This window comes from Lepus europaeus, chromosome 12 (genome assembly GCF_033115175.1).
Source record: "Lepus europaeus isolate LE1 chromosome 12, mLepTim1.pri, whole genome shotgun sequence".
Lineage (NCBI taxonomy): Eukaryota > Metazoa > Chordata > Mammalia > Lagomorpha > Leporidae > Lepus > Lepus europaeus.
Genome location: NC_084838.1, coordinates 1,478,375 through 1,492,589, shown reverse-complemented (window position 1 = coordinate 1,492,589; position 14,215 = coordinate 1,478,375). Strand labels below are relative to the sequence as shown.

General features: G+C 65.9%; 2 protein-coding genes across 2 annotated transcripts in view; both read left to right on the top strand.

Annotated features, from left to right (window-relative positions):
• The window catches only part of CCDC187 (coiled-coil domain containing 187), a 30,866-nt gene extending 27,034 nt beyond the window's left edge, over positions 1 to 3,832 (top strand). Inside the window, exon 21 of the mRNA XM_062208388.1 lies at positions 241 to 3,832. Coding sequence (XP_062064372.1) covers positions 241 to 2,059 — 1,819 coding nt within the window. The 3' untranslated portion in view covers positions 2,060 to 3,832. The remainder of the gene's footprint in view (positions 1 to 240) is intronic.
• An 8,551-nt stretch (positions 3,833 to 12,383) lies between these two features.
• The window catches only part of LOC133771421 (LIM/homeobox protein Lhx3), a 30,781-nt gene continuing 28,949 nt past the window's right edge, over positions 12,384 to 14,215 (top strand). The window contains exon 1 of the mRNA XM_062207244.1: positions 12,384 to 12,523. The gene's annotated coding sequence lies outside the window, so the exon portion shown is untranslated. The remainder of the gene's footprint in view (positions 12,524 to 14,215) is intronic.

Below are 14,215 nucleotides of genomic sequence, written 5' to 3'. Positions count from 1 at the left end.
GGGCTGTAGCAGGGCCCTGCCCTGGAGCACGGCCCCCCCATCTCCACCTGCAGGGAGCCCGGGAGCCTGTGGGGGCACTGGTCAGCTCAGGTGGGGAACTGGCTGGCTCGGGGGGAGGACTGACCGGCTCGGGGGGGACTGGCCAGTGTGCCATCGTCATCCCTAGAGCACAGGCGGTTTTCTGGTCCCTCGGGGTCCCTGGCAGCCCCACCCCAAGGGCTTCTCTGTGACTGCTTCCAGGATGGAGGCCCGACAGCCAGAGGACCCCAGCGCCCCCTTTTCCAGGCTGGGAGCCCCCCTGCTGGCTGCCCCCCCAGGTGAGCGCCCCTCCAGGGACCCCGGCCTGGTGCAGGGGCCATCACGTCCCCACTGCTGGGTCCTCCAGGACCAGTGTCCACTGCCCACGAGCCCCCCTCCCCATCAGAGGGCTGCCAAGTGGGAGGTTCTGGAACCTTCCATGTCTCAGACAAAATCAAAGCCAGGCGAAGCGGAGCCCTGGGTCGCTGGACAGCAGCTGTGTTTCTGTGAGAGGGGTCCCTGGGCTGGAGAAGCCCCCATCCCCCGGAGCTGCTCCTGTGTCACTGGGGCGGGGGGACGGGTAGTGTTAGCCACTGGGTGGCCTCCAAAGGGACTGAAGTCTGCCCCAGTTGGGGTCTTCCTGGCTTGGGTTTGCTGGCACAAGGGGAGGGGTCCTCCTGAAACCCCCCCTCTCCCTGCAGCTCCTGCCGACCTGGACGAGGAGGGGGCACCAGCCACCCAGTGCCCGGGCAGCCCCCTGCCCCAGCCTGCAGCCTCCCGGGGCCTGAGCCCTGCGTCTGCCTGTGGGACGTACTCGGAGCCCTCCGAGGCACGGGGGTCAAGCCCCGCCTCCTGGGCCAGCTCTGCCAGCGGGGGGCCTGGCCCCTCCCCCCCAGGGTTTCAGAAAGCCACCGCCGTCCTGGTGCAGCTGTCCGACAGCTCCGCCTCCCCGTCCAGCGTGGGAGCCCAGGACGATCCCCCCACAGGCCGGGGCTGCGGCCGGGGGCTCTCCGCCCCCTCCTCCTGGGAGGCCCTGGGCCCACCTCCGTCCTCCGTCCCCGGGGGCACAGTGGGGCTGAGCTGGCAGGGGCCGCAGGCCTGGGCAGCTGGTGCGCTGGGCGGCCCTGCTGTGGAGGCAGCAGGGGCGGGAGCCTCGGCGCTGGAGCATAGTCCTCTGCCCCCTCCGTCCCCTCCCTCCCCTCCCTCGGGGAGCTGGTCACTGCTGCTTCCAGATGCCCCCTGGGCAGGGGCAGGGGCAGGGTCGGAGCTGTCGGAGGCCTCCAGCCACGTGTGGGATGAGCACAGCGAGGAAGACCTGCCAGGACCTGGCACCGGTGCCGGCCCAGCCCCCGGCAGCCTGTCCCCCGCAGACAGCTCGGCTGACCTCCTCGGAGACCGAGTGGCACCCCAGCTGCACCCCTCCCTGGGCCCCAGGGACGGGCAGGAAGCTCCCAGAAGCAGCGAGAGCCCGGCCACCGGATCGGACACAGGAAGAGCCACGAGGGCGTCTCCTGAGGCGGCCGACGGGGCCGTCACCGCGCACCCCTCTTCCTCCGGAGACTCGGACCTGTCGCTGTCCTTCCCGTCGGAGGGGGTGGGCTTCGGCGGGGGAGAGACGGCCCCTCTGCAGGCCTGGCCTGGACCCCAGGTCCCGCCCAGCCCGCAGGCTCCTCCTGGGGGCCCCGGCAGCCTGGCACAGGGTGGCGGGAGGCACAGACGCCCCCCTGTCCTGGAGGAAGCCAGGGCCCCACGTGCCGGCGGCGTCTTGGCGGAGATTCTGTCTCCGGTGGATGAGCAGCTGTCCTACAGCAGTGCCGAACTCCCCTCCTGCCCCGCCCGGGACGTCCGCCTGCCGCCACCCACTCACCCGGCAGACAGCGACGTGGAGGGCGCTGCCCTCTGCCCCGAGGACGCCCCTTCCCCGCCCGAGGAGGCCTCGCTCCCTGGGGACTCGGCGGACACCACCGGCCAGCTGTCCGCCCTGTCGGAGGAGTGGCTGGGGAGCGGGGCCGAGGGCAGCCGATCACCTGAACTGGCCTGAGGGGCAGGCAGTGCCCCTGGGGACCCGCAGGGCTCAGCGCAGCCCCTGCCTCCATCCCGTGTGGCTGGGGAGGGTCTGTGGGAGGCTGCTGGCTGTTGGCACCCAATGGGGCGCCCCAGGTTTGGGGCCCTGGGCTGGCAAGGCCCTCCTGGGGGCCGCAGGCCACTGAGGCGTGTCCTGGGAAGGGGGCAGTGTGCCAGAGGGGGCAGGACACACCCTGGGACTCCCCTCCCCTGCAGCTGGGCCCTTGGGCAGCCAAGCCTGCCCAGCCGAGACCCCCACCAGGGACCCCCGGGCCCACCTCCCAGGCATGGAGAGAGGAGGTGGACCTGGTGTCCACCCAGCGCACCCAGCGTGTCCTGTGTGGTTCGCTGGCTGTGCTGGCTGCGCCGGCCCCTCAGGCGGCACAAGGCTGGGTCCTGGAACCCTGGGGAGGGCAGACTCGGGGAACCTGCTCGTGTCCCAAGTGGGGGGTACGTGTGGGGTGGGAAAGTGGACATGCATGCTCACACAAGAACAAGCGCTTCCACGAAGCCCGTGTGTCCCGGGGTGGACGCGGCCACCCAGGACGGCTCAGACGGGACAGGGTCTGCGTGTTCCTGGACACGGGGCCCCATGTGCCCATCTGGTCTTGAAGGGCACCAGTCCAAGGTGGGAGGCCACTGGCCAGGCGCAGGCGTGGGTGAGGGCTGGGAGAGGGGAAGACAGTGCGGGCTGGGGGCTGCCCCGACTCAGGGCCCTGGTGGGAGGGTTCGCAGGTGCCCGGGTGCCCCTCTGTCTCCAGCGAGGTCTTGCCGACGGGGACCCCCATTCCTGAACTGAGTGGAGGAAGTGGCGACCCCAGGGCGAGGGGCCGGGCGTGCTCACGGCACTGCTGTGGCTCCCGAAGGCCCCGGGCACCCCTTTCTCAGGAGCAGGGCCCCTGGCTTCAGCAGACTGCCCCAGGGTCTGCACCGCCGCCTCCTGGGGCAGAGGGGGGATCTCTCGTTACCCTAAGGGCCCCTCCCAGCTGTCTCCCAGCGCCGGTCTCAGGTCTGCAGCCTAGGATCGGCACTTGGCCCAGGTCCAGGCTATGATCAGGCAGAGGGAGCGTTTCCTGTGGGGGAAGGAGTCCTGGAGGCGTTGGCGTGGGAACGGAACAGCGCGCAGAGCCTCAGGCCTCACCCGGCCGGGGCAGGGGCAGGCCTGGAGGGAGGCCTGCCCAGCAGGGGATGGGGGATGGGTCTCCCCAGGGCAGAGGTACGGTGGCCCTGGGTGGGCTCGCAGGTGGGTGCCTGTGTGGGGTGAGGAGCCACAATCCCGGGACGTGGAAGCCACGGGGCCCTGGGGGCTGCACAGGGGCGACAGTGACCCTTGTGCCCATCGACGCCGGGACCCTGGGCCACCCCGGGACCCTGTGAGCGCAGAAGGGCAGGCGGCAAGGGTGCTGCTTGGTGAAAGGCTGGCTTTTAAAACCCCAGGGCGAGAGCACCCTGGGGCCGAGCCATCTCAAAGGGTGACTCTTCAGAAGTGCGTATTTCAGAGGGAGAAGGAGGGGGCGGCGCTGTGGCGTAGTGGGCAAAGCCACTGCCTGCAGTGCCCACATCCCACATGGACGGATGCCAGTCGATCCAGCTCTCTGCTGTGGCCTGGGAAAGCAGCGGAAGCCGGCCCTGCACCAGGTGGGAGACCCAGAGGAGTCTCCTGGCTTCAGATCGGTGCAGCTCTAGCCATAGCGGCCAATTGGGGAATGAACCAGCAGGTGGGAAATCCCTCTCTCCTCTCTCTCCAACTCTGACTTTCAAATAAATAAATCTTTAAAACAAATGAAATGCGTCCAGGAGCCAGGTCGGTTCTCGCAGGGGCAGCTGGGATCCGCGGGCTGACTTCCCGCGGGGTTACATTCCCTGCCTCGGCTCCCCTCTGCTGCTCTCGCCCGCGTCCCCAGCAGCGTTTTTGTTTACTTTTAAGATTTATCTTTTTATTGATCTGACAGAGCGGCACCCTCCGTCTGCTGCTGCACTCTCCATTTAAATGGGTCCAGCAGCCAAGCTTGGGCCAGGTTGAAGCCAGGAGCTGGGAACTCCATCGGGGTCTCCCGTGGGGGTGGCAGGGCCATCGCCGCTGCCCCCCAGGCGCATCAGCAGGGGCTGGAGCAGAAGCGGGTGCGGGGGTCCCAGGTGGCAGCCCGGCAGCCCCTCCTGGAACAGTTTGTGCACAAGTGCGGCTCCATCGCCCGCCTGTCTGCCGTCAGCTGTCGTCCGTCCATCACCTGTCATCACCTGTCGTCACCTGTCGTCACCTGTCATCACCTGTCATCACCTGTCGTCACCTGTCGTCACCTGTCATCACCTGTCATCCATCACCTGTTGTCACCTGTCGTCACCTGTCATCACCTGTCATCCATCACCTGTCATCACCTGTCATCACCTGTCATCACCTGTCATCTGTCCATCACCTGTCATCACCTGTCATCACCTGTCATCCGTCCATCACCTGTCATCACCTGTCATCACCTGTCATCTGTCCATCACCTGCCATCACCTGTCATCCATCCATCACCTGTCATCACCTGTCATCACCTGTCATCCGTCCATCACCTGTCATCACCTGTCATCACCTGTCATCACCTGTCATCCGTCCATCACCTGTCATCACCTGTCATCACCTGTCATCACCTGTCATCCGTCCATCACCTGTCATCACCTACCATCACCTGTCATCACCTGTCATCCATCCATCACCTGTCATCACCTGCCATCACCTGTCATCACCTGTCATCACCTGTCATCACCTGTCGTCACCTGTCATCACCTGCCATCCGTCCATCACCTGTCATCACCTGTCATCCATCCATCACCTGTCATCACCTGCCATCACCTGTCATCACCTGCCATCACCTGTCATCACCTGTCATCACCTACCATCACCTGTCATCCATCCATCACCTGTCATCACCTGTCATCACCTGTCATCACCTGTCATCACCTGTCATCCATCCATCACCTGTCATCACCTGTCATCACCTGTCATCCGTCCATCACCTGTCATCACCTGCCATCACCTGTCATCACCTGTCATCCGTCCATCACCTGTCATCACCTGTCATCACCTGTCATCACCTGTCATCACCTGTCATCACCTGCCATCCGTCCATCACCTGTCGTCACCTGTCGTCACCTGTCATCACCTGTCATCACCTGTCATCACCTGTCATCACCTGTCATCACCTACCATCACCTGTCATCCATCCATCACCTGTCATCACCTGTCATCACCTGTCATCACCTGTCATCCATCCATCACCTGTCATCACCTGTCATCACCTGTCATCACCTGTCATCCATCCATCACCTGTCATCACTTGTCATCACCTGCCATCCGTCCATCACCTGTCGTCACCTGTCATCACCTGTCATCACCTGTCATCACCTGTCATCACCTGTCGTCACCTGTCATCCGTCCATCACCTGTCATCACCTGTCATCACCTGTCATCACCTGCCATCACCTGTCATCACCTGTCATCCGTCCATCACCTGTCATCACCTGTCATCACCTGTCATCACCTGTCATCACCTACCATCACCTGTCATCCATCCATCACCTGTCATCACCTGTCATCACCTGTCATCACCTGCCATCACCTGTCATCACCTGTCATCCGTCCATCACCTGTCATCACCTGTCATCACCTGTCATCACCTGCCATCCGTCCATCACCTGTCGTCACCTGTCGTCACCTGTCATCACCTGTCATCCGTCCATCACCTGTCATCACCTGTCATCACCTGTCATCACCTGTCATCACCTGTCATCCGTCCATCACCTGTCATCACCTGTCATCACCTGTCATCCGTCCATCACCTGTCATCACCTGTCGTCACCTGTCGTCACCTGTCATCACCTGTCATCCGTCCATCACCTGTCATCACCTGTCATCACCTGTCATCACCTGTCATCACCTGTCATCACCTGCCATCCGTCCATCACTTGTCATCACCTGTCATCCATCCATCACCTGTCATCACCTGTCATCACCTGTCATCACCTGTCATCACCTGTCATCCATCCATCACCTGTCATCACCTGTCATCACCTGTCATCACCTGTCATCACCTGTCATCCGTCCATCACCTGTCATCACCTGTCATCCATCCATCACCTGTCATCACCTGTCATCCATCCATCACCTGTCATCACCTGTCATCACCTGTCATCACCTGTCATCACCTGTCATCACCTGCCATCCGTCCATCGCCCGCCTGTCTGTCGTCACCTGTCATCCGTCCATCACCTGCCATCCGTCCATCACCTGTCATCACCTGTCATCACCTGTCATCACCTGTCATCCGTCCATCACCTGTCATCACCTGTCATCACCTGTCATCACCTGTCATCACCTGTCATCACCTGTCATCCGTCCATCACCTGTCATCCGTCCATCACCTGTCATCACCTGTCATCACCTGTCATCCGTCCATCACCTGTCATCACCTGTCATCACCTGTCATCACCTGTCATCACCTGCCATCCGTCCATCGCCCGCCTGTCTGTCGTCACCTGTCATCCGTCCATCACCTGCCATCCGTCCATCACCTGTCATCACCTGTCATCACCTGTCATCACCTGTCATCCGTCCATCACCTGTCATCACCTGTCATCACCTGTCATCTGTCCATCACCTGTCATCACCTGTCATCACCTGTCATCCGTCCATCACCTGTCATCACCTGTCATCACCTGTCATCACCTGTCATCACCTGTCATCCGTCCATCACCTGTCATCACCTGTCATCACCTGTCATCCGTCCATCACCTGTCATCACCTGTCATCACCTGTCATCCGTCCATCACCTGTCATCACCTGTCATCCGTCCATCACCTGCCATCCGTCCTGTCATCCGTCCATCGCCCGCCTGTCTGCCGTCGCCTGTCACCTGTCCATCGCCCGCCTGCCCAGCCCTTCCCACAGAGCGGTGTGTGGGCTCAGAGTGTGCCCGTCCTGCTGCCCGTCCTCCTGACCCGGCCTCCTGCTTCCCTGCTTTGAAAGAACTCGTGGGCCGGCGCCATGGCGCCGCCGGTAAAGCTGCCACCTGCAACACCACACCCCACGAGGGCGCCAGGTCGAGTCCCGGCTGCTCCGCTTCCCATCCACTCGCTGCTCATGGCCTGGGGAAGCAGTGGACAATGGACCAAGTGCTTGGGCCCTGCACCCACGTGGGAGACCTGGAGGAAGCTCCTGGCTTCCGGCTTCCACCTGACCCAGCCCCTGCCGTTGTGGCCGTGTGATGTGAACCAGCGATGGAAGATCTCTCTCTGTCTCTCCCTCCCTCTAACTCTGCCTTTCACATAGATAAAATCCAAGAAAAAAAGAAAGAGGACCTCATTCACTCACTGGGACCCCAGGAGGGGCCCCTGGGGAGACCCAGGCTGTCTGGGGAGAAGCCCAAGGCAGCAGGTCACAGGGCGCCCGGGGCAGGGAGGGACCCACACCCCCTTCGGACCCTGCCGCAAGATGGGACCCCCCCCCCCGGCCGGGGGCAGCTGGGCCCAGCCTCAAGGACAGCTGCCGGCCCGGTGGACGCCTGGTTGTCAGAGCTACGCCTGGTACAGGAGCGGCTGCGAGAGCCCCCAGCCCGCCCCGGAGCAGGGGAGGGGGCTGGGGCTGGGGGGGCGTTGTCGCGTCTGCAATCTCTAGGCAGTTGCAGCTGCGGCCTCCTTATCGCTTCCGCTCCAGCTTTCCGAACACCTTAGTCTGCAATGTTTAATTTTTTCCTGTTCATTGTGACCTGGATTTACGAGAGGAATTCAGCCTTAAACATGCGCGCGTTTGCCACGACAAATCCCCCGCGTCCACAGCCTGCAGCCCCGGCCTTGCTGCCGGGCACCGTGCCGCACACAGCCAGGGCCAGGGTCTCCCCGAGGGCCCCCCAAGGCGCCACGCGGGTGCCTCGTGGCGCTGGGTCCGTCCTCGGCCTTGGTGGGAGCCCGGCTGCGGACGGCCGGCTTTGGGGCGGGGCGGGGCGGGGGAGCCCCGGCACCCAGGGCCTGGCGCTCGGCAAGGCCGCGGAGTCCTCCCTCCGCGCCGGCCTGGCTGTAACCCACGGCAGTGCCTCGGGCCGATAAAACCTTAGGGGGTGATGTCATCTCACGGAAGATGATGGCTCCTCGGTCAGCCCCACGAGCCAGGGACCCCACCCCGCCTGACCACGCCGCCGGGCCACACGGGTGCCCCCTGCAGCCGCGTCCCTCCCAGGCCCCGGGGACCGGCGCCCGTGGGCTGTGCTGGGTCTCCTGCCCCGGACACACACGGGCTGTGCTGGGTCTCCTGCCCCGGACACACACGGGCTGTGCTGGGTCTCCTGCCCCGGACACACACGGGCTGTGCTGGGTCTCCTGCCCCGGACACACACGGGCTGTGCTGGGTCTCCTGCCCCGGACACACTGTCCACTCGGGCCAGCACCGTCAGGAAGTCGTCCCCTCCCATGCTGGGTCCCTGGTCAACGCCCACAGGTCCCCCGCCGCCCGGAGCCGCGGCTCCGCCTGCCCCCACCGGGGTCTCCAGCTGGGAGCAGCCCCTGTGGTCTGGAAAACCTGACCGACTGCAGGCTCTGGGGCACGGACAGGACGGGTCTCTCACTCACACTCACACGCGTGCTCACACACATGCAGTCACGCTAATACACGTAGTCACACACTCACACACACTCACATGCTAACACAGCCACACACTAACAACACGCACTCACACGCTAACACACGCAGTCACACTATCACATGCTAACACAGCCACATGCTAACAGTCACATGCTAACACATACAGTCACATTCTAACACATGCAGATACACTATCACATGCTAGCACACGGCCACATGCTAACAGTCACACGCTAACACATAGTCATGCTATCACATGCTAACACAGCCACACGCTAACAGTCACATGCTAACACATACAGTCGCATGCTAACACATGCAGACACACTATCACACGCTAACACACGGCCACACCCTAACACACACAGTCACACGCTAACACACAGTCACATGCTAACACATGCAGCCACATGCTAACACACACGCAGTCACACTATCACACGCTAACACAGAGACACACCCTAATTCACGCAGTCACATGCTAACACAGTCACGTGCTAACACACGCAGTCACACGCTAACACACATGCAGTCAGACTATCACACGCTAACACAGCCACACCCTAACACATGCTAACACAGGCAGCCACACACTAACAGTCACATGCTAACACACGCAGTCACACTATCACATGCTAAGACAGCCACACGCTAACACGCAGCCACATGCTAACACACGCAGTCACACTATCACATGCTAAGACAGCCACATGCTAACACACAGTCACATGCTAACACACGCAGTCACACTATCACCTGCTAAGACAGCCACATGCTAACACAGTCACATGCTAACACACGCAGTCACACTATCACATGCTAAGACAGCCACACGCTAACACGCAGTCACATGCTAACACCAAGCCCCACACCCAGGGTCTGCCGGGAGATGGGGCCCACTGAGGGGTCGCGAGTGGGATGGTGGGGGCTTCCAGGAGGGCCGCCTGGCCGCCCCCACGGCTCTGGAACCTGAGGGACGTGAGCCTCACTGCGATGTGAAGGCGGGCAGGGGCCCACAGCCCCTGCTCTGCACCTGAGAGGCGCGGTTTTGGGTGTGGCTGCCAGGGGGGGCGGGTCCCACAAAGGGGGCTCGGTTTCATGGAGCAGCCTCCCCTCCCCCCGCCGTGGCCCTGCGGCTCCCTGTGCTCCCTTCCGGTGCGCGATGGGGCCCAGGGAGGGGAGCGGCTCTTCCAGCACATGGACATGGGCGCACCGTCCTGTGGCCAGGCCCCCACCCCCACCCTGTCCGGGGCACTCGAGGGTCCTGCCCCCGAACCTGGGCACCATCTCCTGGGTCTGCAGCCCCACCTGGCCTCTCTGCCCCCCTCCCGGGAGAGGCTCGGACCCCCCACCCCTCCCCCGGTCTTCCACTCTGGCGCCAGCCTGCATGGGGGCTGCTGCCCGGCCTCCTTGTCCCCTGTCGCACTCTGCTGTGTGCTGGCCACCTGTCCGGCCTGCAGCTGCAAACCCAGGGCTGGGGGAGGGGTGCTCCAGGGGGTCCTCCCCAGACCCCAGCCACGCTCTGACATTGCCCCTGGACGCTGCAGAGTGCTCCAACTTCAGGGCCCAGGACAACCCTTCCGCTGCCCTGCAGGCCTGTGGGCAGGTGAGTGGCCAGCGCACCCACGGTGAGACCCTCTCACCTGCACCCCTGCTGTCCCAGCCGCTGGGGGAGGCTCCTCCCTACTGCTTCCCTGCCTGCCCCATCCCCACAGCAGCCCAAGGGCCGAGCCCCACCCCTGCTCAGAACCCTCCACGGCTCCTGTGGGTTCCCACCTCCAGCCATGCTGGCTGCTGGCCTCCCCGCTGGGCGCCCGCTGGGCACGCCTGGCCTCTGGGCACCCTCTAGGCACCCTCCCAGCCACGCTGGCCCCTCGCTTCCCCGCTGGGCACCCTCTAGGCACCCTCCCAGCCACGCTGGCCCCTCGCTTCCCCGCTGGGCACCCGCTGGGCACGCCTGGCCACTGGGCACCCTCTAGGCACCCTCCCAGCCACGCTGGCCCCTCGCTTCCCCGCTGGGCACCCTCTAGGCACCCTCCCAGCCACGCTGGCCCCTCGCTTCCCCGCTGGGCACGCCTGGCCTCCGGCCTCCCCTTCTCCGAGAGGCCGCCCTGCCCCTCCCACGTCCGCCCCCCGGGGACACGGGTGCCCGGCTCTCCGCCGGTCTGGGTCCTTTCCTGCCCTGCAGAGGCGCAGGCACAGGGCTCGGTGTCTCCAGTAACTGAGCGGACAAAGATGGAGCCCAGCCCAGGGGTGGGAGCCCATGTGGGATGCCGGCACCGGAGGCAGCAGCTCTATCGGCTACGCCACCCGGCTGCCCCCTCTAGGATTTGTCTGAGCAGAAAAATCCTTCTCTTCCACAAAACCGTACAGAATCCCACACTGCAGAGAGCTGCGGCCATGGCGGAACGCCAGCGCCGGCCTCCACATGGGCGCGGGTTCTAGCCCCGGCTGCCCCTCTTCCTGTCCAGCTCTCTGCTGTGGCCTGGGAACCCAGTGGAGGATGCCCAGGTCCTTGGGCCCCTGCACCTGCGTGGAGACCTGGAGGAAGCTCCTGGCTTTGGCTCGGCGCAGCTCTGGCTGTTGCGGCCATCTGGGGAGTGAGCCAGCGGGTGGAAGACCTCTCTCTGTCTCTCTCTGTCTCTCTCTCTCTCTGGCTGTCTTTAAATAAATAAATACATCTTTCAGAGAAGAGCTCAGGTCCTTCCCCACGCCTGCAGAGTGAGGTTTGCCCCTGAGAGCCGGGTGCGCTGCAGCCCGGGGCGGGACCCCACGCGGCTCCTCCTCCAGTCCTGCCTTGTGTGGGCCACGGTGCCCGGACAGTCTCCACCGGTGTGAACCAGGGCCAGCGACCCCGAGGACCTGTCCATCAAGCCAAAAAAATAAAAATAAAAAAAGTCGTAGGAAACGTTATTTCCTAGGCTGCAGAGCGGCGAGGGGCAGGATTGCGGGCCGGCGTGGGGGTGCGGCCGACTGCGTGGACGCCGGAGCCGCAAGGCCAGGGGCGCCGCGGCCACACGGGCACCGACGACGGCGAATTTCCTCCACGGCTACGGCTCGGGTTGGGTTAAATTTGCATTTCTGAAGCGACAGTTCCGGGGTACCCGCCCTGGGTCTGAAATCCCCGCCGCATCCGGCGCGCGGTAGAGCGGGCGCCCCTCGCCCATCCCCGGCGACCGCAGGTGGGCGGGCGGGCGGGGCCGAGCGCGCGGGGGCGGGGCCGAGCGCGCGGGGGCGGGGCCGGGAGCGGGGCGGGGCCGGGAGCGCGGCGGGCGGGGCCGAGTCAGCGGGGGCGGGGCCGGGAGCGGGGCGGGGCCGGGAGCGCGCGGGGCGGGGCCGGGAGCGCGGCGGGCGGGGCCGAGTCAGCGGGGGCGGGGCCGGGAGCGGAGCGGGGCGGGGCGGGGCTGGGAGCCCTGCGGGGCGGGGCTTCGCCGCGCACGTGACGGTGGTTGCCAGGGTGAAAGGTCGGGGCCCGCGCCACTTCCAACATGGCGGCGGCCGAGGCGGCGGCGGCGGCGGCGGCGCGGTGTCCGGGGTCCCGCGCGGGGTCCGCGCCCGCGGCCGGGCGCCCATCCCCTTCGCGGGCCTCGCGGCTGCCGCGCCTGCTCGTGCTGCTGGCGGCGGCGGCCGCGGGGCCGGGGCCGGGCGGCGCGGCGCGGCTGTACCGCGCGGGCGAGGACGCCGTGTGGGTGCTGGACAGCGGCGGCGTGCGTGGCGCCACGGCCAACAGCTCGGCGGCGTGGCTCGTGCAGTTCTACTCCTCGTGGTGCGGCCACTGCATCGGCTACGCGCCCACCTGGCGGGCCCTGGCGGGCGACGTGCGAGGTGAGGCCCCGCAGCTCCGGGCGCGCAGGCTCCTGCACCGGCTGGTGTCCACTCGGCCGTCCAGGCGGAGCTCCCGGCCCCGGGGCCGCCAGGGCCGCCTGCAGCCCCAGGACCCTCCTGGCCGCTCTGTTATTCCGAAGGCGGCGTCGGGGATCTTCCATCGGCTGGGTCGCTCCCCGGGCGGCCGCAGGGGCCCTGGTGCCGGTCCGGTGCTCGGCCAGGGGCCGCGCCGGCCTCGCATGTGGGCGCAGGGGCCCTGGTGCCGGTCCGGTGCTCGGCCAGGGGCCGCGCCGGTCTCGCACGTGGGCGCAGGGGCCCTGGTGCCGGTCCGGTGCTCGGCCAGGGGCCGCGCCGGCCTCGCATGTGGGCGCAGGGGCCCTGGAGCCGGCCCGGTGCTCGGCCAGGGGCCGCGCCGGTCTCGCACGTGGGCGCAGGGGCCCTGGAGCCCACGAAGGCAGAGTGGCTTCGTGGCTGAGCGGTGCCGGGGCCTGGAGTGGTCCTGGGTTGGTGGGGAGGTTGCCGGGCTCTGGGCACAGAGGGCTGGCGTGGGGCCGAGTCCCGGCTGCGATCCAGCTCCCTGCTCCGGCCTGGGGAGGCCGTGGAAGGGGGCGCCTGTGCTTGGGCCCCCGCACCCTCGTGGGAGACCGGGACGGAGCTCCTGGCTCCGATGTTGGGGCCGCTTGGGAGTGAGCCGGGTGGAAGTCCTCTAACTCTGCCTCTGTTAAGTCTTGGGGGGGTGTGGGGCGCGGCAGGTGGAGGCCGGAGGAGGGGCCGCAGACCAAATGGAGACGTGGCTGAAAGTGAGACAGCTCGGCCCTGGGCGGGGCTGGGGCCCAGAGCTCCTTCTGAGGCCCCCACATGGGGTCACCTGGTCACTTCTCAGCTGGGCTGAGCCCAGCACCCACAAGAGAAGGCCCCTGGCCAAAGAGGGTGGACCCACGCTGCCCTGCTGCCGTGTCCCCCGTGAGAGCCCCGGTTGGAGAAGCCCTCAGGGAAGGTCCTTAGCCTCTGTGGGTGGCCCGAGGCTGCTGTCCCCCTGCCTCTGTGTCCCCTGGGGCACACGCCTGGATTTGGGCCTCTCAGGTGGCTCCCTCTTGCAGAGCTGGACGCCCCCCCCCCCGCCCCGTGCCAGCCTGGTTTCTGGGGCAGTGGGCATGGGGCAGGCCCTGTTCCCTGTGGTGAGGTTGGCTCGGCTTGTGGGAGCCTGGGCCACGAAGATGCTGCGTCCCCGTGAGGGGCTGTGCAGAGGAGGGGACTTCAGGCCGACCTGCTCCTTCCTGGCCCCGGCTTCCCGGGAACACAGAGCCTGGGAGATGGCGCCGGGGCTCCCAGCCTTGCCCTGTGTGGGCCTTCGGGTGGGGGGTCTCCCTGGGTGGGAGGTCTCCCTGGGTGGGGGGGTCTCCCTGGGTGGGGGGTCTCCCTGGGTGGGAGGTCTCCCTGGTGGAGGGTCTCCCTGGGTGGGGGGGTCTCCCTGGTGGGAGGTCTCCTTGGGTGGGGGTCTCCCTGGGTGGGAGGTCTCCCTGGTGGGGGGTCTCCCTGGTGGGGGTTCTCCCTGGTGGGGGTTCTCCCTGGGTGGGTGGGTCTCCCTGGTGGGAGGTCTCCTTGGGTGGGGGTCTCCCTGGGTGGGAGGTCTCCCTGGTGGGGGGTCTCCCTGGTGGGGGGTCTCCCTGGGTGGGGGGGGTCTCCCTGGTG